At 41.0% G+C, this 27,062-nt stretch overlaps 1 protein-coding gene across 1 annotated transcript in view; it reads right to left on the minus strand.

Moving 5' to 3' along the window:
• Positions 1–2,673: 2,673 nt before the first annotated feature.
• Positions 2,674–27,062, minus strand: part of C13H10orf67 (chromosome 13 C10orf67 homolog) — a 101,441-nt gene continuing 77,052 nt past the window's right edge. Inside the window, exons 14-17 of the mRNA XM_059892868.1 lie at positions 26,579–26,666; positions 23,346–23,433; positions 23,203–23,259; positions 2,674–3,232 (exon numbers count right to left, since the gene is read on the minus strand). Of these exons, the coding sequence (XP_059748851.1) occupies positions 3,141–3,232; positions 23,203–23,259; positions 23,346–23,433; positions 26,579–26,666 (325 nt within the window). The 3' untranslated portion in view covers positions 2,674–3,140. The remainder of the gene's footprint in view (positions 3,233–23,202; positions 23,260–23,345; positions 23,434–26,578; positions 26,667–27,062) is intronic.

Genomic DNA, 27,062 nt, shown 5'->3' on the forward strand with positions numbered 1-27,062 from the left:
CGAAAGCAAAGAAATATTGCGTTTAATATGAGAAGTACTGTTCACAGCTTTTCTGTGCCCCTTAAGAAATATTACAGTGCTGATTTACTGGCCTTCTTCGTCTGAGTTGGCCTCAAGGCTGGAGGGTGGAGGGGTAGGGTTGGGGGGTGGGGGCGAGGACCGAGGAGGAGGCTGCAGAGGGAGTGCGGTAAATTGCCTGTTTCCAAAGTTCTCCCTTCGCAGCAGCAAATTTATCAATCTTTTCATCTGACAATACTTTGAAATATATCATTGTCATCCACAGTTGTTTGATAGATTATCTGCAGGCACACAGCCTTTTTCAAGGTCAAGTTGAAGATTCTTGTTTGCTGTTTAACTGGGTTGTTTAAAAACTCAGAACAATGCCTGCCTGTTAAATTTTCACTTGTTCTCATGGGGCATTCCAAAGCAAGTTTTCCTATTGACCGGATGTCGGGATATTTTATCCCTTTGAGCTTCTAAATTCAGCAACCAGGGCTTGGCAACGAAATCAACAGGAGAAGAAATAAAATTTAACCTTAGAATTTGCAGACACCAAGGAGATTGAACCATCTTTCACATCTCCTCAAAGTGTGTACTAATTTTGCTCTGCATGTTGCGGGCTGGTTATAGCCACACATCTATTCAACTTTCTGCCTTTATTCCAGTGGAAGCTGCACATACACTCCCCTAAAGTAGAAGCACAAAGAAATGGCGGCCACTCTGTCAGCACATAACCTGTTGCTCTAAGGACATTTTATAATAAAATCAGCCTCTAAATCATCATGTTTCATGGACATATTTATTTATGCTTTTAATGGAGACAGGCTTCACAGTTTCCACTATATCTGCGATGATTGATTTTTTTTTATTCAGCCAACTTTTATTTACCTTGCAAAAATGTTCTGGACCAATGTGATAAATTACAGATATGCAAATTTCTTTGAATGGTGTTGTAAGTGTGTCTAGCTGGAGCTGAATAACGCCTTGCAAGTCAGTCTGTGCGCGCTCAGGACCCCAGGGAGCTGATCAAAGCACCCATTCTCTTTCATCCCCGGTATTCTCCTCCAAACTATTTCGATACAATATGTTTCCATGATGCACTTAATGTGCTAGGGACATAGAACTCATTACAACCTAGCTAGTTCTGCCGACCTCTTTGTTCTGAGGCAGAAAGTCAAAGAAAAAAGGAAAAGCGCTGCCAGTTGCCAGCTTTCTGAAATGCTAAAGCATGCGTCATTTTTCACCAGGTCTCGTCTTAATATCCTCAGAAGACAAACTATGAAACCGGCCTCAGCCCTTTCTGGCATTAATTACGCTGCTGTCCAGCCGATCTGTTTTTCCTATTATATGCATTTCTCAGCAGGGATTTTTTTTTTTTTTTTTTTGCAAGAGTAATGCAGCTGCAAGTTAAACTATGAATGCATTTTTATCACTGTGGAAAAAATAAGTGAAAAGGCTGCAGAACACACAACTGAAGTTTGTAAAAAGTTTCTGGTAGATAAGATTTAGGGTGGAACTTGGGAGGTTTGCACAACTTCTGTAAAACCTGAAATTGACTAAGAGCCTCACAAGCATTTACAATGTGCCCTCAGTGTTCTGTAGAGTCACTCATTGTGCCATGTGAAATTCCTCTTTGGTACCCAGATAAATCTTGAAGGTGAAACCTTTCGAGGTTTCTCTGAAAATTCTAAAGTGAAATAGTCCATCCTACACCCAACCAGGAGGCTGCTTCCAAGGAATTTCCGTCCAGGATAACAGCCCAGAGAATATAAATTCTATTTCACTTCCTCCGCTTCTTGTAGGGTTGATTGGTTGGTGGAAATGGCTGGCAGCCAGTTCTGGGAAAGCTTCCAGACCTGACTCCGATTAACCCTCTCTGGTGAAACTCTGCTGGAAACCAACTCACCAGCAATTGCCATTAATCTACTTACTAATTAAGCCAATTCATTTCTAAAGGAGAAAAATTCCTTTCTTTAGCCAAACTGATGGGAGGAAATTTGAAAGAAGCGCCAAACTGTGTAACTGTAATTCAGCCAAGGACTGCTAAAACAAGGTGTTGATATATAGCAGCAGATTAAAACAAGTTTCTAGGGCAACACTCCTTTGGAGACGGTGGCATATAGTGCATAGTAGATGAAGCTCGAATAATGCTTCAGGGCGCTATGCCACCCTGTGTCCTCGCGTTGAAAATACCACGTCTCTCTCCAATTAAATCTGGTGCCTTTTACGCACAAACAAATCGCCTCTGTAGCTTTCTTTTGCACCAGAGTACATCAGCTTTATGTGATAGCCACCACAAATATATTTCTTGAGATTTAATAAACGTCTTTATAAATCTGTAAGCCAGAGCTTACGATCTTGAAACTGGGCTGCAGACCGGGCCTGACTTGTAGACAAGGGAACTGAAAGGGCTGGTTTGACCATTACGCACGGATGAAAAGCAAACCGGTCTTTCAGAAAATGGTGCCTGACATTCGGAAAGAAGAGATGCGTGAATTTTCGTCTTGATACTTACCAGGAAACACAACCCCAAAGAGTTTCCACAATTACTAAAGAATTGTTTACAGCGTTTAAGATATGTCTAGGAGCCCCGCGCCTATGTAAGAGTGGACCTCCTTGGAAGACGTTTAAAATCTCCTTCGAGGTTTTCTGGTACGCCTTTATGGATCAGTTGGTGGATGAGTAGACAGCAAATCAGTTTGACTTAGCGTTACAGGGATTTCAGGTAGATTAGAGAGGGAATGACACAGGGTTAGTGCCTCAAGCTTTTAAGTTTTAATCAAAGTTCGTTCCTTCCCACCCTAAGGCGCTGGGGCGACCCGCTGAGCCCAGGGAGTGCCCGGATGGATGCGGCGGCGGCTCAGAGTCTGTGCGCCCCGCTCACCACGCACCAGCCAGCGGTTTCTTGAAGGGTTTGGAAAGGTGCGCACAAAGCGCGCACAGAGAGCGCACTTCGCGTTCTCTTCAAGTGCGATGCGCCAATGAGTATGCGGCATCTGAAGACGGAACAGTTAGGTTAGAAACACCTTGAAGACAGTGTCCCTCGTCAGGGAGGCAGGCCTTACGCCAGGGTGGTAAGGGCCCTCTTTCTGCCCCCCCACCCCCAGACCCCGCTCTGAGCAGCGCAGTGTTCTTTGCCGCTACTCGGGAGCATCCGTGTCGCTCTCTGTGGTGTTCTGGGGCGTCGACTGCTTCTCCTCCTGAGATTCTTCCTCCAGATTTTCTGACCTCACTAAACAGAGGGAGAGATGAAGAGAAGTGTAATTTGCTTTACTTACTGTATGTAAACCACTCCCCACACACTTTCACTCTTTGCCTCACTTTTAGTGGGTTCTCCAAGGCCTGGCCCCGGCTGGGGGCCCTCCTCAGTAAATTGGAGGGGAGGGTGGGACAGGTCATTCTGGCCGTCAGCTCCTCCAAGGCTTTTAACGGAGCATGTGCCGGTGAAGTCTCCCCTGAGATAGTGTTCCTGCTGTCCCAGACTGAAGAAATGGTCTGAGGTGCCTGTGACCAGGGCCAGTAAATGATCTTCCCGGAGTTACCGCCCTAGAATTAGGAGCCGTTGTAAGAGAATAAAACAAGGCAAGGGGGGACTTGTGTTTGGGTTCAAGGCCTAGCTCAGGTTTACATTTCCATTTGTGTTTTCAATCTTTCCTTCTTATGAAATAGAAAATTTTGAGTAAGAAGGAAAGAAAATCAACTTGGGGGGCTGGTTCTAAAGTTGGGGATGGGGAGGTTTTGCCCTCCCCAGCCCTCACCCCAGGCTGGGCTCTCTGCTCCCTAGGGAGGGACATTTACCTGGTGTGTAAATTGTGAGGAAAGCGTTGGGGGTCTGAGACAGGAAAGCCACAACATGGGATGTGATGTTCCAGCTTTGAAGGGGAACAAAGGCCCTGAGCTAATCCCAGTGAAAGCCAGGAGCGTGGAGAAGGCAACAAAGACTTGCAGCCTGCGGTCACCGGTAGGTGTCAATGTGGACACTTACGGCCGGCGGGGCAGTGGGAGAGGGGAGCACAGAGCCGGGCTGTCACTCCAAGGCTTAACATGAACAAAGATAAAAACGTGACAAGCTCAGCTTTCAATGGTTGGGAGGTTCAAAGTGGAGTGCTAGCGAGTGTATCTGGGTCAAGTCTTTTCTGAAGCAGGGCTCCTCTTTCTCTCCTCCCATTATCAGCCAGGGAAGTTCTGAGGCCTTTTTCCTGATAACTTTTCTTACTGATAGAATTCTTCAAAATAATGTCCGATTCTACCCACTGCCTAAGGTGAAGAGATGGAGTTTTCAAGACTTCCAGACCTCAGAAACCCAAGTGGCTGTATAAAGACTTATGAACTTGAACATCCTACCTTAACTTTCAGGATAAAGTTCATGGACTCTTGTATGCATTTCATGAAAAGAAATAACATTTTCTTTTGTGAAACTGTTCATACATGTAGATGAATCGACAGGTAACATAATTTAGAAAGTATTCATCCAACGAAGAAGTTTCATTAGTAAACCATTGAAGGGATAATGGAGACCTGGGAGAATTAAATATGCCTGCGGTTTCAGATTCCCTATTAGAAATCCAGCAGATAAGACATCAACCAGCAAATGAATCTCCTCTAGAATCTGGGAAAGATAATTGGGAATCCTCCACTAATGCAACTGATTAGCAAAGATCATCTTACAGAATGAATAAGTGGAAATGACAACAAATTATGTTTATCCTAAGAACATGGACACATTGTGTTCCTTAAATTCTGGTACTAGAACCAAAACGCAAGCTTAAAAAAATGATCATATAATAAAATTCTGATTTTCCTTAGTTGAAGTAAGTCTCCTAAATAATAATTTTAAAAAAGGATGTAAATATCCTTAAAAGACTAATGACATTTCACAGGTAATGCAATTTAGAAAGAAACACTTCCATGTTTTCTTTTCCAACAATGTGCATTTTTGTAAACTGCTATAAATTGCAATTCAAAAGCACTGCTCTCACCATCCCCAATCATTTTTTATACTGATCAAATGAATGCAGATACTCCCATTTGGGAGGGGCGACATGACATTTCACTTGGCAGTTCTAAACAGGTCACAGACCTTTCACAGACCCTAAGGCAGTGGGAGGGAGTGCTTTACTAAACCGTGTAACCAAATCAAACCAATGGTTACCCCTTTTCAAAACCATTGGAATGGTCTGCACAATGCTATTCACATAGCAGCACAGAAACTGAAAGGATGGTCATCCAATGGAAATTTCTTTCCTTTTGTTTACACTTACAGAGCTCAAAAAGTATACTAGGAGGAAAACAATTACATTTGCTATGATAAAAGTCATAAACACTTAACATGCGTTCTGGCTGGTGTAACTGGCATAGATATGGCCATCCATTGGTATGTATATATATGCACATGTATGTATGTATATGCATGTATATTTATTGGAGATGTCCCTTTGTTTGAAACCTTAGGCACAAAGACACAACATGGCTGCCCTCAAGATGACCTATTGCTTTCAAGTTGCTTGAACACATCAGAATTTCCATTGTTAAGGTTGATTAATTGAAACTGATAAGTTACCATGAATAAAGATTGTTTTTCTGTTTAATGTGGTGGGCCTGATTTGGTAAATGCCTCATTCATGTAGCTTTGCAGTGCAGCATATGGGCAAGAGTCATTCAGTATCACAAACATATACAATTTATTATGCTTGTATGGGCACAACCAAAAGGCCTTCCTATTTTAACGACAAACTTTCAATGAAAAATTCCATTTAAAGAGTCACTAGGAACATGATGTGGGATTTTGTCATTTATTCTTAAGAGTTTACATCTCTGAGTTTCTCTGAGTAGTTTTAAAACTATTGTATTTAAATACAGTTTTTAAAAAGGATGCAAATGTCCAAATTATACCTTAGCACTGGTCATTGGGAATACAGCAGAATTTATGTTAAATGTTAACAGACATACGAAGAGAAAGCACCTTTTCATCTGACGCTGGCTTGTGTGCTATGTAATTGATAAAGTGATCTTAAATGTTTCATTGAGGTGCCATCAACAGAAGTTTCCAAGTTTACAAAGAAAATGTGAAGGGTGTTAGCTTCCTAAAGTCTTTTTTCCCTTTAATAAATCAGAAGACAACATTTAAAAATAATTAGGGACTATCACATGAAAATACAGTGGATTTATTAATTTGCCCACAATTTAATTACTGTTAGCGTCCTTTCCTTGAAAGTTGATGTCACTTTTCAGACTACATTAAAAACTGTCATGAGTATTTACCAATAAAGGTAAGTTTTAAAATTTTTTCTAGTGATGTTGTACAGAAACATTCATTTTTCATTTCAGCTGCTCACATAATCACCCGAAGGATAATAATGACAACAAAAATCTACGAGAGACTTGCTAATGAACTAAAGAAATGACTGTATCAAACCATCAAAGAGAGAGTTACCATATTCAGCCTTTAATGTCTTATCAAATAAATTCTCTGGTCATTCATGTCCATGAAACAGTTCAAGTTCACCCAACATTTCTCAATTAAATTAGATGGGTAATCTCAGTTCAGCTCTTCGGGAGAGTAATAAACCACATTGGTCACAGTTGACCACAGCTAGTATGCGATTCATAAAGGACTGGATGTCCATTGGAAAGCTAATCAGTGCACCGTCACTTGTAAAATTCCCTCCTGCATTTTGAAGCGATAATCTGTATCTAATTTTTAAAGAAAAATTTACTCTCCTTTCACTCTTCTGAGGCCAATTTCTTTTCTGGACCTGAATAGAGATTATTGGTGAACAGTACCAAATAGCTTTGGTATGTGTACAACAAAAACCCACCTCTTTGTAGAACATAACAAATTATGCAATGTTCACAGATGTGCTTTGCATTGTGCCTTTTGTGAGAAAATGAAGGCCCAAGTCAATTCCCACCCTCCTCTTTATGAAAGCCTGGGCTCCCCATGCAATCTGTCCTAATCCTGGGGAAAAAAATCATTATACCTAATATGGAAGCTTCAGATAGTTATCTGAAAAGGGATTTTTTTCGTTTGCACTTTTGGTCTCTGTAATTTGCAGAAATATGGGTTTGAAGTTGCAAGCAAATTTGTTCCTAGAAACAAGCAGGGAAGATTAAAATATTAACTGCTCCTCTAACCCACATCTGATGTTTAGAGGAAATGCTGTGTTCACATGATCTCATGCTTGAATTTATAGGCCACCAAAGAAATAGAGTCATTTTCCAATTACAGTTTGAAAAAATTTACACACTGAAAATATTTTAAATCTTGTTTCTGTATTTTGGCTTTTTATGATTTTTATGGAGGAAGAGGTTAATCCTATTATCATGAGGTAGCCATTGCTGCAGCAACGGTGACAAATGCGGAGGGGCATTCTCAGGTCTACCCTGCTTCATGGGACCTCTGTAAATACAGGTATTACTTTTACTGAATATGCTGGTCTTTGGGAGTCAGTCTTTCAAGCACTGAGGAGATTCTCTGCATCCTCAGTACCTAGCCCAAGGCTTTGTTTGTAGTACATGCTCACAGTTCCTCTATGATCCAGCAATTCCACTCCCTGGCATATATCTGGACAAAATAACAATTCAAAAAGATACATGCACCCAAATGTTCATAGTAGCACTATTCACAATTAGCCAAGACATGGAAGCAACCTCAGTGTCCATCAGCAGACGAGTGGATAAAGAAGACGTGGCACATATATACAATGGGATATTACTCAGCTATAAAAAAAAAGAATGAAATAATGCCATTTTCAGCAACATAGAAGGACCTAGAGACTATCATACTAAGTCAGTCAGACAAAGAAAGACAAATACCTTATGATATCACTTATATGTGGAATCCAAAGTATGAATTTATTTCTAAGACAGAAACAGACTCACAGACATAGAGTGGTTACCAGAGGGGAAAGGAGGTGGAGGAGGGATAAATAGGAGTTTGGGATTAGCAGATACAAACTACTATATATTGGGTTGGCCAAAAATTTTGAGTTTTTCCATAATATCTTATGGAAAAACTCGAACAAACCTTTTGGCCAACACAATATAAAACAGATAAGCAATAAGGTCCTACTGTATAGCGCAGGGAACTGTATTCAATTTCCTGTAATAAACCATAATGGAAAAGAATATACATATATATGTATACACACATATACCTATATATATCTGAATTACTTCGCTATACACAAGAAACTAACAACACTGTAAATCAACAATACTTCAATTAAAAAAATATAGTAGGTGCTCATAAAGTCTAGGGAAGGAATGAATAAATGAATGTATTAACAAAAAGAAGGTGAAACCTAGGAGGTTAAGTAGTGTGGGCCCTTGGCATCCACGGCCTTTCCCGTTGCCTCCCACGTTGACTGGTCTTGGTCACGAGACTTGCTCTTATGGAGCAAATGTGCCATCAGATTCAACAGACCTGTGTGTGCATTGGCACTTGCTCTTTTTTGCTGCTTCTGAGAACCCTGACACCACCATGAAAGCAAGACTAGGTTTGTCTAATCAATATGAGAAATATAAGGTATGATTGCCTCTGTCATCTCAGCAGACACCCAGCCTGATGGCCAGCTAACTGTGGGATATGAGCGAGCCCCAGCAAGAGCAGGCAGAAGACCTATGACCTAGGTGCAGGCATGTATAAAGTCACAGAAGGGTACAAGAGCATGGAATAGCAGGGAATAGCTATTCCAAACAAACAGTTGGTGGTTTGTTATGACTAGATTAGGCAGCTCATGTAGGAGAGAGGCAGGGATTATGCATGGTTTTATAAGCTAAACTGAAGAATTTAGTTCTATCCTAAAAACCACAGACATCTATTGACGGATTAAGCAGAGGAATAACAAAAGCGAATCAAAGAATGAAATCCTTAGTGACTCCAACACTCACTACTCAGAGCTGGTGGCAGAACTGAGTAATCAGGAGAGACTAGAAGGATGCTCTGATAAGTAGGGGAGAACAAGAACAGGTTGGTGTCTTGGAGTAAAGAGGAGAGCATTTCACAAGTTAAGTGAGGCTCGGGGACTTCCCCGGTGGTCCAAGTGGCTAAGACTCCATACTCCCAATGCAGGGGGCCTGGATTCAATCGAATAACAACAAATGGTGGATAAACTGACAACACACTTCAATGACCCTGAGCAGAGGCTCAAAGGCAAAGGCATAGTAACAACACGTGGAGGAAAAAATCACTGCTAACCCTGAACATCATAGCTTGCTAAACTACCCTAAGACAAACAGAATTTACCAAATTACTGAAGTAATGATACTTTTTAGTATGCACATACCCTAAAATGTACACATGCTGCTGCTAAGTCACTTCAGTCCTGTCCGACTCTGTGCGACCCCATAGACGGCAGCCCACCAGGCTCCCCCGTCCCTGGGATTCTCCAGGCAAGAACACTGGAGTGGGCTGCCATTTCCTTCTCCAATGCATGAAAGTGAAAAGTGAAAGTGAAGTCGCTCAGTCGTATCCAATTCTTAGCGACCCCATGGACTGCAGTGCACTAGGCTCCTCCATCCATGGGATTTTCCAGGCAAGACTACTGGAGTGGGGTGCCATTGCCTTCTCCGAAATGTACACGTACACAGGGGGTATTCAGCTTGCAATTTTCTGTTGTCTGAATATTTGAAATATTTCATAGAAAAAAAGTTTCTAAATTAAATAAGCCTATAAGCCTTCCCTCAATGCATTCTTACTAATATGAGAACACAAGTAATGATTACTTTATAATTTTTTGTCACTCTAGTTTACATTTGTGTAGAATGCAATAGTACACAACTTACTTCTTCCTATGACCTATTTTTTTTTTCATGTGATTTTTTCATTCAAGATGAGGAACGTGCATTAAAGATGCTGAACCAGCCAGGAATGGGACAGGCTGAGGACTAGAGTCCTGTGATGCTTCTTTACACTGACTTACAAATATCTGCTTTTAGTTCTCAGTTTATTCCCTCAAACTCCAAACCTGGAGTTCCTCCTGCTGAAAGGAATATTCATATGGTATCTTTTACATGGTATGGACCAACAGAAGCAGAAGATATTAAGAGGAGATGGCAAGAATACACAGAAGAACTGTACATAAAAGAGCTTCACGGCCCAGATAATCACGATGGTGTGATCACTCACCTAGAGCCAGACATCCTGGAATGTGAAGTCAAGTGGGCCTTAGAAAGCATCACTATGAACAAAGCTAGTGGAGGTGATGGAATTCCAGTTGAGCTATTCCAAATCCTGAAAGATGATGCTGTGAAAGTGCTGCACTCAATATGCCAGCACATTTGGAAAACTCAGCAGTGGCCACAGGACTGGAAAAGGTCAGTTTTCATTCCAATCCCAAAGAAAGGCAATGCCAAAGAATGCTCAAACTACCACACAATTGCACTCATCTCACACGCTAGTAAAGTAATGCTCAAAATTCTCCAAGCCAGGCTTCAGCAATATGTGAACCGTGAACTTCCTGATGTTCAAGCTGGTTTTAGAAAAGGCAGAGGAACCAGAAACCAAATTGCCAACATCCGCTGGATCATGGAAAAAGCAAGAGAGTTCCAGAAAAACATCTAGTTCTGCTTTATTGACTATGCCAAAGCCTTTGACTGTGTGGATCACAATAAACTGTGGAAAATTCTGAAAGAGATGGGAATACCAGACCACCTGATCTGCCTCGAGAAATTTGTATGCAGGTCAGAAAGCAACAGTTAGAACTGGAAATGGAACAACAGACTGGTTCCAAATAGGAAAAGGAGTACATCAAGGCTGTATATTGTCACCCTGCTTATTTAACTTATGTGCAGAGTACATCATGAGAAACGCTGGACTGGAAGAAGCACAAGCTGGAATCAAGATTGCCAGGAGAAATAACAATAACCTCAGATATGCAGATGACACCACCCTTATGGCAGAAAGTGAAGAGGAACTAAAAAGCCTCTTGATGAAAGTGAAAGTGGAGAGTGAAAAAGTTGGCTTAAAGCTCAACATTCAGAAAACGAAGATCATGGCATCCGGTCCCATCACTTCATGGGAAATAGATGGGGAAACAGTGGAAACAGTGTCAGACTTTATTTTTCTGGGCTCCAAAATCACTGTAGATGGTGACTGCAGCCATGAAATTAAAAGACACTCCTTGGAAGGAAAGTTATGACCAACCTAGATAGCATATTCAAAAGCAGAGACACTACTTTGCCAACAAAGGTTCGTCTAGTCAAGGCTATGGTTTTTTTCTGTGGTCATGTATGGACATGAGAGTTGGACTGTGAAGAAGGCTGAGCGCCGAAGAATTGATGCTTTTGAACTGTGGTGTTGGAGAAGACTCTTGAGAGTCCCTTGGACTGCAAGGAGATCCAGCCAGTCCATTCTGAAGGCGATCAGGCCTGGGATTTCTTTGGAAGGAATGATGCTAAAGCTGAAACTCCAGTACTTTGGCCACCTCATGTGAAGAGTTGACTCATTGGAAAAGACTCTGATGCTGGGAGGGATTGGGGGCAAGAGGAGAAGGGGATGACAGAGGATGAGATGGCTGGATGGCATCACCGACTTGATGGACATGAGTTTGAATGAACTCCAGGAGTTGGTGATGGACACAGAGGCCTGGCGTGCTGCGATTCACGGGGTTGCAGAGAGTCGGACACAACTGAGCAACTGATCTGATCTGATCTGATCTGATCTTTCACATACAAATGAGAGAGTCATTTCCTAGGCAGGTTGATAAAAAGTCTAGGGATCCCCAAGGACAGAGGGCTCTGGAATTCTCAAGGAGGAAGAAAGGACAAACTTTTTCCTCCACATTCCTTAGGATTATATAACAATAATGTATCCTTCCTGAGGACAGTCTCTGGACTAGACCTTCTGGCTAATCCTGTTATCTTCAGTTCAGTTCAGTTCAGTGGCTCAGTCATGTCTGACTCTTGCGATCCCATGAATCACAGCACGCCATGCCTCCCTGTCCATCACCAACTCCTGGAGTTCATTCAAACTCATGTCCATCGAGTCAGTGATGCCATCCAGACATCTCATCCTCTGTCATCCCCTTCTCTTCCTGCCCCCAATCCCTCCCAGCATCAGAGTCTTTTCCAGTGAGTCAACTCTTCGTATGAGATGGCCAAAGTACTGCAGTTTCAGCTTCAGCATCAGTCCTTCCAATGAACACCCAGGACTGATATCCTTTAGGATGGACTGGTTGGATCTCCTTGCAGTCCAAGGGACTCACAAGAGTCTTCTCCAACACCACAGTTCAAAAGCATCAATTCTTTGGTGCTCAGCTTTCTTCACAGTCCAACTCTCACATCCATACATGACCACAGGAAAAACTATAACCTTGACTAGATGCACCTTTGTTGGCAAAGTAATATCTCTGCTTTTGAACATGCTATCTAGGTTGGTCATAACTTTCCTTCCAAGGAGTAAGCGTCTTTTAATTTCATGGCTGCAATCACCATCTGCGCTGATTTTGGAGCCCCAGAAAATAAAGTCTGACACTGTTTCCACTGTTTCCCCATCTATTTCCCATGAAGTGATGGGACCAGATGCCATGATCTTTGTTTTCTGAATGTTGAGCTTTAAGCCAACTTTTTCACTCTCCTCTTTCACTTTCATCAAGAGGCTCTTTAGTTCCTGTTCACTTTCTGCCTATAAGGGTGGTGTCATCTGCATATCTGAGGTTATTGATATTTCTCCCGGCAATCTTGATTCCAGCTTGTGCTTCTTCCAGCCCAGCGTTTCTCATGATGCACTCTGCATATAAGTTAAATCTTAAAATGTAAATTATGGGAGTAGGTCTGCTGAGGTCTTTACAAACTCCAGACATTCTTTTGATTCATTGTAATGACTAACTGGAGTATATAACTCCATTGCTAACACTAGCAAGGGGGTACTCTTTCTGCCCCCTTCTGATGCCTCTGTCAGAAGCTTTCTATATCTCCTTTATACTTTAATAAAACTTTATTACACAAAAGCTCTGAGCAATCAAGCCTTGTCTGTGGCCTCAGATTGAATTCTTCTCCTCCGGAGGCCAAGAATCCTGGCGTCTTTTCATGGTTCAGCAACAACCTTTCACAAAGATGGCACTCCCAGTTCACTTAAGAGTGTACTTGATATGTCCATGAATTTGTGTGAATCCATACATAATATCTTGCAACATTTTGCCATTTCTCTAACAGAAACATTACTAAATTTAAAATTTAATACCCACTCTACACTACCTAAAACCTTTCTCAATATTTTGTTAACCACCATAAAAGGCTTATATGGTTTATAATGACTCTTAAGTAGCTGGGCAGCAATGAGTCTCTGGGGTTTGGGATGAAATCAGTGGCCACAGGATCCAGAGAGGCAGCTGGAATCCAATTCATGGCCCAATAAATGAATAACACACCAGAAAGTATTCTTGCCTTATGCTTCATGTTTTGGAGACCTCTGAGTACCAGTTTGGGGCATAATTAGGTATATGCTTTGTGGCATTTATTCAGTGAAATTCTGCCTGTGCTTAGTCACTCACTCGTGTCTGACTCTGTGACCCCTTGGACTGTAGCCCACCAGGCACCTCTGTCCATGGGGATTCTCCAGGCAAGAATACTGAAGTGGGTTGCCATGCTATCCTCCAGGGGATCTTCCCAACCCAGGGATCGAGCCCAGTCTCCTGCATTGCAGGCAGATTCTTTACTGTCTGAGGAAATTCTGTCTACATATACTTAAAAGCAGGCTTCCCAGGTGATGCAGTGGTAAAGAATTAGCCTGCCAATACAGGGACACACCAGAGACTTGGGTTTGATCCTTGGGTTGGGAAGATCCCCTGGAGGAGGAAATGGCGATCCACTCTAGTATTCTTGCCTGGACAGTTCCATGGACAGGGGAGCCTGGTGGGCTACAGTCCATACTGTTGCAGAGTTGCATACAACTGAGTGAGCACACATGTTCCCTTGATATCTCCAATTTTCTTGAAGAGATCTCTAGGCTTTCCCATTCTATTGTTTTCCTCTATTTCTTTGCATTGTTCACTTAAGAAGGTTTATCTCTCCTTGCTATTCTTTGAAACTCTGCATTCAGATGGATATATCTTTCCCTTTCTTCTTTGCCTTTTGCTTTCAAAGCATGGATTATCCATTTTAATTTTTCACATGTCCCAATCCCCTATTTGATCAGTCGACAAAGCTTCAGTTAGAAAGAAAACTTTGGATTTTTGTGATTAATTCTCAAATCCAATTAGTCATCTTGACTCTTCCCTATGCCATTGAAAATTCCCTGTATTTGGAAAGGTATGTTAAGAGACACACTGTTGGTCTTCCAGACTTCAATTTGTCATTCAATATCTTAAATCTCATGCCTCAAATAGAAAGTATCAAAAAGAACAAAGGCATAAAGAGCAAAGAAAATTCCCAGGAAAAACGTAGTGAAGAGTCAGCCCAAATCTAAAAGACAAGGATGACATATATAACCTAGAAATAGAACATCTGAATTATAAGTAATTGGTGACAATAAGGGAAGTAGTAGAAAAGTTGGTGGCAGTGACATCATAAACATTAATAGATAGGTTAAAACATTATATTTAGTAAATCAGGTTAGTCCCTTTTTAACATTTTTAATAGACATCAGTTACATGTGAAGTGATGTTACATACCATCAGCTATGTATATTGCTTGTGTAGGAATGTATATATGTAGCAATATTATAAAATATGCATTTGAATATGAATACCTTACTAAATTATATTAATTACAGCTGAAGTCTAGAAAGAATATGTAAAACAATGCTAACACTTATGCCTAAAATGCTTTCCTTTTTATCTTTTAAGTTACTTCTCTTGTGTGATTTTTAAAATTATTTTTGTGTTTAAAACAAAAACGGGGGAAGTGAACTCCACTTTTGGTGCATACCACAATTACTTAAGAATGAAACACTTTTCAGGTCTAAAGTTTCAAAGGATGAAAAGAAATATTTAAAAAACCTATCCAATGTACTACAATTATTCTACCATTCTTTAAAAACCTTTAAGATCATCTTTTCCATGTTTCTTCACTAAAAGTCTCAGAGAATTAACAATACAATGTAATCTAGGTTTAAATTTGGGTTTCTCCTGCGTTTCAGATATTTATGTTTGAGGTTTCTCTTACCGACAAGCCACTTAAAGGGTCACTGTTACTTTGAGGTTTTATCAATGAGATTCGTGTCTTTGGGGCCCATTAGGAACATTTTCGAAGATTACAATGTCAATAGCACCTAATTACTGGACTGTGAGAAAGGTCTTCTTAAGTACATAAAATCCGTGGCCGTGCACAGTACACAATGGACTGCTCAGATCCCAAATTTTATCACAGCTAAGTAGCAAACAAATTAATAATGTTACCTGGGATCTCCTGGGATAATCACTACTGTGTAAAAAAGACTGCTTTGAAATTCTGCCAATAGTATCGTACCTCATTTTTAAAAATTTCTTTATATTCATGAAGATTTCTTTATCTCTTAAATTTTCTTTCTTGCAAGAGCAACTCTCTGCTTCACACTAGAATTTTTTGGAGTAAAGCTTGCAACATAACAAAGAGTAAATTTCAATTTGCTTGGGAAGTATATATGCTCTGATGCGATTTTAAGTTATGTTTTATGTTTTATTTTGCCCTTTTCAAAATGTCTACAGTATGATTTGATACTAATGACAAACAAACATTATTCTTTCTTATGCATGGTGGACATAGAATTAAAAGAGACACCAGTTCTTTTAAATCACTAGCCTACTTCTGAGAACATTATAATTCTCATGTAATGGGTTAAAAAGCAGGTTTGCCAGACTTTATTTTCAGAACCCAAGGTCAGGAGGAAAAGTAGGGATGGGGTTAGCTAGGCAAGTCACCTCATTTAATCCTCATAACAAAGCTAGGAGTTAGAGTCACCACCTCCATTTTACACAGCAGAAGGAGCTGAGATGAAGTCACCCAGGCAGTAAGCGGCCGGAATGAGATGGGAACCAAAGCCTGTCCACCTGCAAAGCCTTTCTGCTACATCACGTTTTCCCTTTGTGTGTTGTTGAAAATGAGACCACACACTGTCATGCATGTGTCTTGGAGTAAGTCAGTATAATTGACTGGTGACAAACCTGGCCCCTGGGGCCACATAGTCTGAGTCTGAACCCAGCCTTTTTTGTAGAAATAATAATCTATTTATTTGCAGTCATAACCTTGGCAGCCTACTAGGCCCCTCTGTATCCAACTGTCTCCTTTATAGACTTGAGAAGGCAAGAGTGCTGACCTTACAGGGTTTTTGTGAGGGTTAGAGCTAAAACCTGAAAAGCATTTAGAATAGTTGGTTGTTGTTTAGTCGCGAAGTCATGTCCAACTCTTCGCTACCCCAGACTATAGCCCACCAGGCTCCTCTGTCCATGGGATTTCCCAGGCAAGAATGCTGGAGTGGGTTGCCATTTCCTTCTCCAGGGGATCTTTCTAATCCAGGAATCAAACCTGTGTCTCCTGCATTGGCAGGTGGATTCTTTACCACTGAGCCACCAGGGAAGCTCATTAGAATAGTACCTACACCCATTAAATGTTAGTTATCCATAATTTTCAGAAGTATCTTACTGTATAAATATACAATATAAAAACCTCTATCTTTAAAGCAACACTGAGGATTCTGGTAACAGGGAGGATAAGTATTCCATAGGGTATTTAAAATATTAATTTTCCATTTACGTAATTTAAAATACGGACCTCAATAACACAGTGACTTTGAAGGGCTCAGTTTGGCTTCTGTCACCAGATAGGTTACAGTCACCCTCATGTTATAGAAAGTAATGATTTGTCTATTGGTTCACATGAGTCATGTAGCTAAACACCTCCTAGACAATGAATTTGTGAATTAGTGCTTGAAAACACTGATAATGTACTGAACTATTTCCGAGGGGCCTGGAGGGGTTTCTCCACCTTCTAAAGCACCTGAGAAGCTTGGAGTGCCTTGTTTTGTGAAGACTGTTTGGCCTTTTGAACAACTAGTGTGCATATTGTTCCATCCCCATAACCATGAAAGACAGCTTTCCAATGAAAAAAAATTCATTTACTTTTCGAATTAGTAAATTCATAATTCAATTTCCTCCTGGCATTTATGTGTTCAGCTGAAGAAGCTGAAGTTGAACGGTTCTATGAAGACCTACAATACTTTTTAGAACCAACACCCAAAAAAGATGTCCTTTTCATTATAGGGGACTGGAATGCAAAAGTAGGAAGTCAAGAAACACCTGGAGTAACAGGCAAATTTGGCCTTGGAATATGGAATGAAGCAGGGCAAAGGCTAATAGAGTTTTGCCAAGTGAACACACTGGTCATAGCAAACACCCTCTTCCAACAACACAAGAGAAGATTCTACACAAGGACATCACCAGATGGTCAACATGGAAAAGAGATTGATTATATTCTTTGCAGCCAAAGATGGAGAAGCTCTATACAGTCAGCAAAAACAAGACAGGGAGCTGACTGTGGCTCAGATCATGAACTCCTTATTGCCAAATTCAGACTGAAATTGAAGAAAGTAGGGAAAACTACTAGACCATTCAGGTATGACCTAAATCAAATCCCTTATGATTATACAGTGGAAGTGAGAAATAGATTTAAGGGACTAGATCTGATAGAGTGCCTGATGAACTCTGGATGGAGGTTTGTGACATTGTACAGGAGACAGGGATCAAGACCACCCTCATGGAAAAGAAATGCAAAAAAGCAAAATGGCTGTCTGGGGAGGCCTTACAAATAGCTGTGAAAAGAGGAGAAGTGAAAAGCAAAGGAGAAAAGGAAAGATATAAGCATCTGAATGCAGAGTTCCAAAGAATAGCAAGAAGAGATAAGAAAGCCTTCCTCAGCGATCAATGCAAAGAAATAGAGGAAAAAAACAGAACGGGAAAGACTAGAGATCTCTTCAAGAAAATCAGAGATACCAAAGGAACATTTCATGCAAAGATGAGCTCGATAAAGGACAGAAATGGTATGGACCTAACAGAAGCAGAAGATATTAAGAAGAAGTGGCAAGAATACACAGAAGAACTGTACAAAAAAGATCTTCATGACCAAGATAATCATGATGGTATGATCACTGACCTAGAGCCAGACATCCTGGAATGTGAAGTCAAGTGGGCCTTAGGAAGCATCACTACAAACAAAGCTAGTGGAGGTGACGGAATTCCAGTTGAGCTATTCCAAATCCTGAAAGATGATGCTGTGAAAGTGCTGCGCTCAATATGCCAGCAAATTTGGAAAACTCAGCAGTGGCCACAGGACTGGAAAAGGTCAGTTTTCATTCCAATCCCAAAGAAAGGCAATGCCAAAGAATGCTCAAACTACCACACAATTGCACTCATCTCACACACTAGTAATGTAATGCTCAAAATTCTCCAAGCCAGGCTTCAGCAATATGTGAACCGTGAACTTCCAGATGTTCAAGCTGGTTTTAGAAAAGGCAGAGGAACCAGAAACCAAATTGCCAACATCTGCTAGATCATGGAAAAAGCAAGAGAGTTCCAGAAAAACATCTATTTCTGCTTTATTGACTATGCCAAAGCCTTTGACTGTGTGGATCACAATAAACTGTGGAAAATTCTGAAAGAGATGGGAATACCAGACCACCTGATCTGCCTCTTGAGAAACCTATATGCAGGTCAGGAAGCAACAGTTAGAACTGGAAATGGAACAACAGACTGGTTCCAAATATGAAAAGGAGTATGCCAAGGCTGTATATTGTCACCCTGCTTATTTAACTTATATGCAGAGTACATCATGAGAAATGCTGGGCTGGAAGAAGCACAAGCGGGAATCAAGATTGCCGGGAGAAATATCAATAACCTCAGATATGCAGATGACACCACCCTTATGGCAGAAAGTGAAGAGGAACTAAAAAGCCTCTTGATGAAAGTCAAAGAGGAGAGTGAAAAAGTTGGCTTAAAGCTCAACATTCAGAAAACGAAGATCATGGCATCTGGTCCCATCACTTCATGGGAAATAGATGGGGAAACAGTGGAAACAGTGTCAGACTTTACTTTCTGGGGCTCCAAAATCAGTGCAGATGGTGATTGCAGCCATGAAATCAAAAGACACTTACCTCTTGGAAGGAAAGTTATGACCAACTTAGATAGCATATTCAAAAGCAGAGACATTACTTTGCCAACAAAGGTTCGTCTAGTCAAGGCTATGGTTTTCCCAGTGGTCATGTATGGATGTGAGTGTTGGACTGTGAAGAAAGCTGAGTGCTGAAGAATTGATGCTTTTGAACTGTGGTGTTGGAGAAGACTCTTGAGAGTCCCTTGGACTGCAAGGAGATCCAACCAGTCCATCCTAAAGGGGATCAGCCCTGGGATTTCTTTGGAAGGAATGATACTAAAGCTGAAACTCCAATACTTTGGCCACCTCATGTGAAGAGCTGACTCATTAGAAAAGACCCTGATGCTGGGAGGGATTGGGGGCAGGAGGAGAAGGGGATGACAGAGGATGAGATGTCTGGATGGCATCACCGACTCGATGGACATGAGTTTGAGTGAACTCCTGGAGTTGGTGATGGACAGGGAGGCCTGGTGTGCTGCAATTCATGGGGTCACAAAGAGTCAGACACAACTGAGCGACTGAACTGAACTGAACTGAAGGCTCTAATTAAAATGTCAGGTAGAACAAAGATTGCAAATTTAACAATTTACATTTTAATGATAAATCATGAAAGTCTCTCTTCCCCAGGCTTCCCTGTCCTTCACCATCTCTTGGAGCTTGCTCAAACTCACGTCCATTGAGTCGGTGATGCCATCCAACCATCTCATCCTCTGTCTTCCCCTTCCCCTACTGCCTTCAATCTTTCCCAGTATCAGGGTCTTTTCCATTGAGTCAGCTCTTTGCATCAGTTGGCCAAAGTATGGTAGCTTCCACTTCAGATCAGTCTTTCCAGTGAATATTCAGGGTTGATTTCCTTTAAGATTGACTGGTTTGATCTCTTTGCAGTCCAAGGGACTCTCAAGAGTCTTCTCCAGCCCCACAGTTTCAAGGCATCAGTTCTTCCATGCTCAGCCTTTGGTGCTCAGTCCATATGATCACATGGACCTAAACCTTGCCTAACTCAATGAAACTATGAACCATGCCAAGTAGGGCCACCCAAGATGGAGGGGTCATGGTGGGGAGTTCTGACAAAACATGGTCCACTGGAGAAGGAAATGGCAAACCACTTCAGCATTCTTGCCTTGAGAACCCCATGAACAGTATGAAAAGGCAAAAAGATATGACACTGAAAGATGACCCCCCTCCCAGGTTGGTAGGTGCCCAATATGCTACTGGAGAAGAGTGGAAAAATAGCTCCAGAAGGAATGAAGAGGCTGAGCCAAAGCGGAAACAATGCCCTTTTGTGGATGTGACTGGTGGTGGAAGTAAAGTCTCATGCGGTAAAGAACAATAGTGCATAGGAACCTGGAAAGTTAGGTTCATGAATCAAAGTAAATCAGAAGTGGTCAAGCAGGAGATGGCAAGAGTGAACATCAACATTTTAGAAGTCAGTGAACTAAAATGGACAGGAATGGGTGAATTTAACTCAAATGACCATTATATCTACTACTGTGGGCAAGAATCCTTTACAAGAAATGGAGTAGTCCCATAGTCAACAAAAGAGCCTGAAATGCAGTACTTGGGTGTAGTTTCAAAAACAGTAGAATGATCTTCAGAGAAGGCAATGGCAACCCACTCCAGTACTCTTGCCTGGAAAATCCCATGGATGGAGGGGCCTGGTAGGCTGCAGTCCATGGGGTCGCTAAGAATTGGATACGACTGAGCGACTTCACTTTCACTTTTCACTTTCATGCATTGGAGAAGGAAATGGCAACCCACTCCAGTGATCTTGCCTGGAGAATCCCAGGGACGGGGAGCCTGGTGGGCTGCCGTCTATGGGGCCACACAGAGTTGGACACGACTGAAGCGACTTAGCAGCAGCAGAATGATCTTGGTTCATTTCCAAGGCAAACCATTCAATATCACAGTAATTCAAGCCTGCTCCAACCACTAATGCTGAAGAAGCTGAAGTTGAACAGTTCTATGAAGACCTACAAGACCTTCTAGAACTAACACACAAAAAAAGATGTCCTTTTCATCATAGGGGACTGGAATGCAAAAGCAGGAAATCAAGAAATACCTGGAGTAACAGGCAAGTTTGGCCTTGGAGTACAAAATGAAGCAGGGCAAAGGCTGACAGAGTTTTGCCAAGAGAATGCACTGGTCATAGAAAACACCCTCTTCCAACAACAGAAGAGATGACCTTACATATGGACATCACCAGATGGTCAATACCAAAATCAGATTGAGTATATTCTTTCTTCCCCATTATGATATTTTAGAAATAACTTACTGTAGGGATTGGAATTTCCAACAGTCTACAGATCTAGCCCTTTATTTAAATGCTGACATCTTTAGGGACTTCTCTGGTGGTCCAGTGGTTAGGACTCTGCGTTTCCACAGCAGGGACCTGGGTCTGATCCCTGGTGAGGGAACTAAGATTTCCAAGCCATATGGTGTGGCAAAAAAAAAAAAAAAGCCGATATCTTTAAAAGGTTGCCATGCTTTAAGCCAGCAGCCACTATAGAATCCAGTCTGGGTGTCGTCATTGTTCAGTCACTCAGTCATGTCCAACTCTGCAACCCCATGGACTGCAGCATGCCAGGCTTCCCTGTCCTTCACCTTTTTCTGGAGTTTGCTCAAACTCATGTCCATTGAGTCAATGATGCCATCCGACCATTTTAACCTCTGTCGCCCCCTACTCCTCCTTCCCTCAATCTTTTCCAGCATCTTTTCCAATGAGTTGGTTCTTTACATCTGGTGGCCAAAGTATTGGAGCTTCAGCTTTAACATCAGTCCTTCCAATGAATATTTAGGGTTGATTTCCTTTAGGATTGACTGATTTGATCTCCTTGCTGTCCAAGGGACTCTCCATAGTCTTCTCCAGCATCACAGTTCGAAAGCATCAATTCTTCAGCACTCAGCCTTCTTTATGGTCCAACTCTCACATCCATACATGACTACTGGAAAACCCATAGCTTTCACTATATGGACCTTTGTCAGCAAAGTGATGTCTCTGCTTTTGAATAAACTGTCTAGGTCTGTCATAGCTTTTCTTCTAAGGAGCAAGTGCCTTTTAATTTCATGGTTGCAGTTACTGTCTGTAGTGATTTTGGAGCTCAAGAAAATAGAAACTGTCACTGTTTTCATTTTTTTTCCCCCTATCTATTTGCCATGAAGTGATGGGACTGGATACCATGATCATAGTTTTTTTAATGTTGAGTTTTAAGCCAGCTTTTTCACTCTCCTCTTTTACCTGCATCAAGATGCTCTTTAGGTTCTCTTCACCTTCTGCTATTAGGGTGGTGTCATATGCATATCTGGGTGTTACTATGATCAAAAATGTCAGTCCAGGAAGCAGAGAGGACTGTGGCTGCCAAAAGATTCCCAGCACCCAGGCAGGCACCTCTGGAAAAGATACTACCTACATCTGTAAACACTACAGAAGTCTCTCCATTGCGTGGAGGCCCAGGAGAGAGGTTCCTTTCTCAATCTTGTTTTCAAAAAGTAGATGATTTTAAAATTAGGGTCTAGGATTTAAACTCATTTCACACACTTCCTCCCTGTATAAATATTCATGATAAAACTTTACTTTTAAAGATTCCAAGAAATGAAAATCAGAAATTACTGAACCTCTTGATTACTATCTATAATTCAAATGAAGAACATTGCATTTTGTTAATACATGTTCATTAGAGAAAAGCAAGCCTCCTAAAGACGTATAGAAACTTGTGAACAAAATGTACCTCCACCTCCCAAACAGTCCAATTTGAGGCCCTGCAAGGACTGATGGGAGATAAAAGAATGCTAGAAATGGTCAGATTTTTCTTCTATTATTAAACTGGAAACTAAGAATTTAACAGGAGCCTCAGGTTTGTTGGCAGTTAAAAAAAAAAAAGAAACAGGATTCCAACCGAGACAGTTTCTAGTTTTGATGTATGACTCTCATTTTCAATGAACAGAGATCAATATTCAGAAATACATATTAACATTCTTTTATTCATCGTATCAATGCATTAGTCTTATAAAGTGGCTGGGAAAAAAGCCATGCATTCACCCAGAAACCAAACATCTCAGTACGACAAAGGAAAGTGCTGCTAATCTGGATTCATTGCCCATCCTGTGTGTGTGCACTGTTTCTCCAACAATAAGGATTCTTACCTTGTGGTGAAAGTGGGAGGGAAATCTGATTGCTGCCTACATCTTCATACTTGATGTCTACCTGTAGGTAAAACGAGACGTTTAATTACTGACGCTGAATAATACTGACTGATTAAATGTTAAATAGGAAAAAAGTAATCTACCTACCGAAGGCGAATGATCAACACTTGTAGCAGATGTCGTCACTGTTGCCAAGTTCGTTTTGGATTGCACAAATAAAGGTTTAACTTTCTGAAAGACACAAAGGGTATGTACCATTGTTATCCGGGGGAAATCAAGATCAACTCAAATGGAGGTAGAATGCTCTTCAGTCCTTAGTTAACTGAGATATGAAAATTATGCTTCTAACTTAATTGCTCAAATATCACTGGGGAAATAATTTCCTTTAAACCCAAGGAATGTCAGACTCTTTGTGACCCTATGGACTGATACCTTCCAGGCTCCTCTGTCCATGGGATTTCCCAGGCAAGAATACTGGAGAGGGTTGCCATTTCCTCCTCCAGGAGATCTTCCTGATCCAGGGATTGAACCTGAGTCTCCTGCAACTCCTGCATTGCAGGTGGATTTTTTCCCCACTGAACCACAAGGAATGGATCCCTTCCTAATTCAGGCTACTTTGTGAGAAAATTCAAGCAAAAATGTTTTCCTCAATGTCTCTTGTGACTCTACTTTCTTTTGATTCTCCCTAAGCCATTTGGGATTCACTCCTCGTAACTAGCCAGGTATCACAAGGTCATCCCCAGCACCACTCAGTTCCTGGAAGCTACACAGTAGTGGTCCTGGTTCCCAGGAACTAAAGAATGAAAACACAAAAGCATCTCTTCTAGGAGTTCAGAAGCAGCAGCACAGAAGCAGAACGGCCACCAACATCATATACTGCACGGTAAATCATGACTTTAAAAATATGCTGGTGAAAATGACCAAAAGCACACCACGCATTATTATAAAAAAGAGGTCTGAGGTCTGTGGGTGCACCTGGGAATTTAAGTGACGTTTTCCCTATTCAAGGCTTCTCTCTTGTTGGTTTGTATGTATGCACACATATTTGCATGCATTTTTCTATCCCTCTACAGCCTGCTCCCACTCCCTTTTTGTTCCCCTCGACAAATAAACCATTTAAACGTTTATATGAGGACTCCCTTGGTGGCCCAGTGGTTAAGACCCTGAGCTCTCAATGCAAGAGGCCTGGGTTTGATCCCTGGTCAGGGAACTAGATCCCATATGTTGCAACTAAAGATCCTGCATGCTGCAACTAAGACCCAGCACAGCCAGATAAATAAATAAAAAGAAATATCTTTAAAATCATAATCTTTGGTTGAGAAGAGAAAAAAACAGAAGGAGAAGAGACTATTGTATATATAGACCAGTTTTGGAACACTTTGGGGGAGTCAATTATTAAAAATCCTTAGCAAGTTTCTCACATGTGTGCATGCTAAGTCGCTTCAGTCACGTATGACTCTTTGTGACCCCATGGACTATAGCCCATTAGGCTCCTCTGTCCATGGGATTCTTGAGGCAAGAATACTGGACTGGGTTGCCATGCCCTCCTCCGGGAGATTTTACCAACCCAGGAATCAAACCCATGTCTCTTATGTCTCCTGTATTGGCAGGCAGGCTTTTTTTTTTTTTTTTTTTTACTACTAGTGCTACTTGCGAAGCACAGCAAGGTTTATTTTGCTATGTAAATTTAGCTAAAAATTAGAAATAATATCATCTTGCCAATGTTCTTAAGTTCTTTGATGTCTTGCAGCAACTTGGATTTTAAAAATCATCCTAAAGTGAAAATTGTGGAAAAAAATTTAAAAAGAAAGTGATTTTGGATTGTAAGCCTTTTGAAGCATGAAACCAAAATTTATATTTCTTGTGAAATATCTTTAAATATCTTTCTCACAAACCTTATTTGTCCCCAAAACACTTAGCATCACAGCAGTTTCTAAATGACATTTATAGTATGTTGTTTATTTTGTCTATGATATCACTTATACATAGAATCTTAAAAAATGATACAAATGAACTTATTTACAAAACAAATATAGACTCAGACATAGAAAACAAACATGATTACTAAAGGCGAGAGGCGGGGAGAGATAAATTAGAAGTTTGGGATTAAACAGATACTCACTAGCACATGTAAAATAAACAATAAAGACCTACTTATATTACAGGGAACAACTATAGTCAATATCTTGTAATAACTTATAATGTAAAAGAACCTGAAAAAGAACAATATATATACACTGTGTATATGTTCAGTTATATATATGTGTGTGTATATACATATATATATACACACGTGTATATACATATACACGTGTGTGTGTGTGCTCAGTCGCAAGTCATGTCCATCTCTTTGCGACCCCATGGACTGTAGCCTGCCAGGCTCCTTTGTCCATGGGATTTGCCAGGCAAGAATACTGAAGTGGGTTGTCATGCCCTCCTCCAGGGCATCTTCCCCACCCAGGGATAGAACTTGAGTCTCCTATGTCTCCTGCATTGACAGGTGGATTCTTTACCACTGAGTCACCTGGGAAGCACCCCACCCCCCCCAACACCACATATGTATATAAATAATAACTGCATCACTTTGCTGTACACCAGAAATTAACACAACATTGTAAATCAACTATACTTCAATTTTTAAAAAGTCTATTTTAGAATTGGGCTTTGTCTATAGGTTACTTCTAGTATGAAAGTGAATGACCTGGTACTAGGAACAGATTCTTTAACCTCCTTTTTCCATTTGGAAGTGACTAGATATTTGGAGAAGGCAATGGCACCCCACTCCAGTACTCTTGCCTGGAAAATCCCATGGATGGAGGAGCCTGGTGCTGCAGTCCCTGGGGTGGCTGCGAGTTGGACATGACTGAGCGGCTTCGCTTTCACTTTTCACTTTCATCATTGGAGAAGGAAATGGCAACCCACTCCAGTGTTCTTGCCTGGAGAATCCCAGGGACGGGGGAGCCTGGTGGGCTGCTGTCTATGGGGTCGCACAGAGTCGGACATGACTAAAGTGACTTAGCAGTAGCAGCAGATATTTGGATCTTCAGCTGTGATTGTTCCTATGTTCCATCCATGCCCACAGTGGTCAGGTTAATAGATTCCTCCCAGGAGGAATAAGTCACCCTCCTCTAAAATTTTCACTTGCCTCCACTGTAGCTCAACCATATCGCATGGGAGCATCTGTTTACACATCTATTTCTCATACTACATTGAGCTCTTTGGGTTCAAACACTGTCTTATGTTATCAGCATCTAGCAGAGTGCCTCCTGTACTATCTCCAGGGCTAAGAGCAGAGATTCTAAAAAAGCTAAGTTCAAAAAGGCATGTTACGGCTGCATCAAAGAGACAAAGTGCATCTACCCCAACATGTACTTACAACATAATTGAAGGATGTGTCAGCCAGCACTGCAAACTGACGAAATAATGTGTGCCTAGTAAACATCTCATTCTTAAGGACATGAAAGCTGAAATAAAACATGCAATGGAATTAAAATGAGCAGAAATCATAGGAAAGAGCAAATTGGTATTATGTTCATGTGATGAGAAACTAGAATTTTCAATATAAGAGCAAAGAAATGCAAGTAAAAAAATTTAAATATTAATATAAACTTATCACTCTTTGGTTTCTAGAATTATATATTTTCAAGCCGTGAAAAGCAAATAAGGAGGAATAGCCTTATTAATACCAGATATTAACATACATCACAAAATAATAGCATAATAATATCCTGGAAAGGAAAAATAAATGGAATAGAATAGGAACACTGAAACAGATTCAGTAATATACTAGAACATAGTATGTGACCAAAGTGGCACCACAACCCACTCCAGAAAGAACTGGAATAAAGACCTAAATATGA

The sequence above is a fragment of the Bos taurus genome, chromosome 13 (genome assembly GCF_002263795.3).
Source record: "Bos taurus isolate L1 Dominette 01449 registration number 42190680 breed Hereford chromosome 13, ARS-UCD2.0, whole genome shotgun sequence".
Classification (NCBI taxonomy): domain Eukaryota; kingdom Metazoa; phylum Chordata; class Mammalia; order Artiodactyla; family Bovidae; genus Bos; species Bos taurus.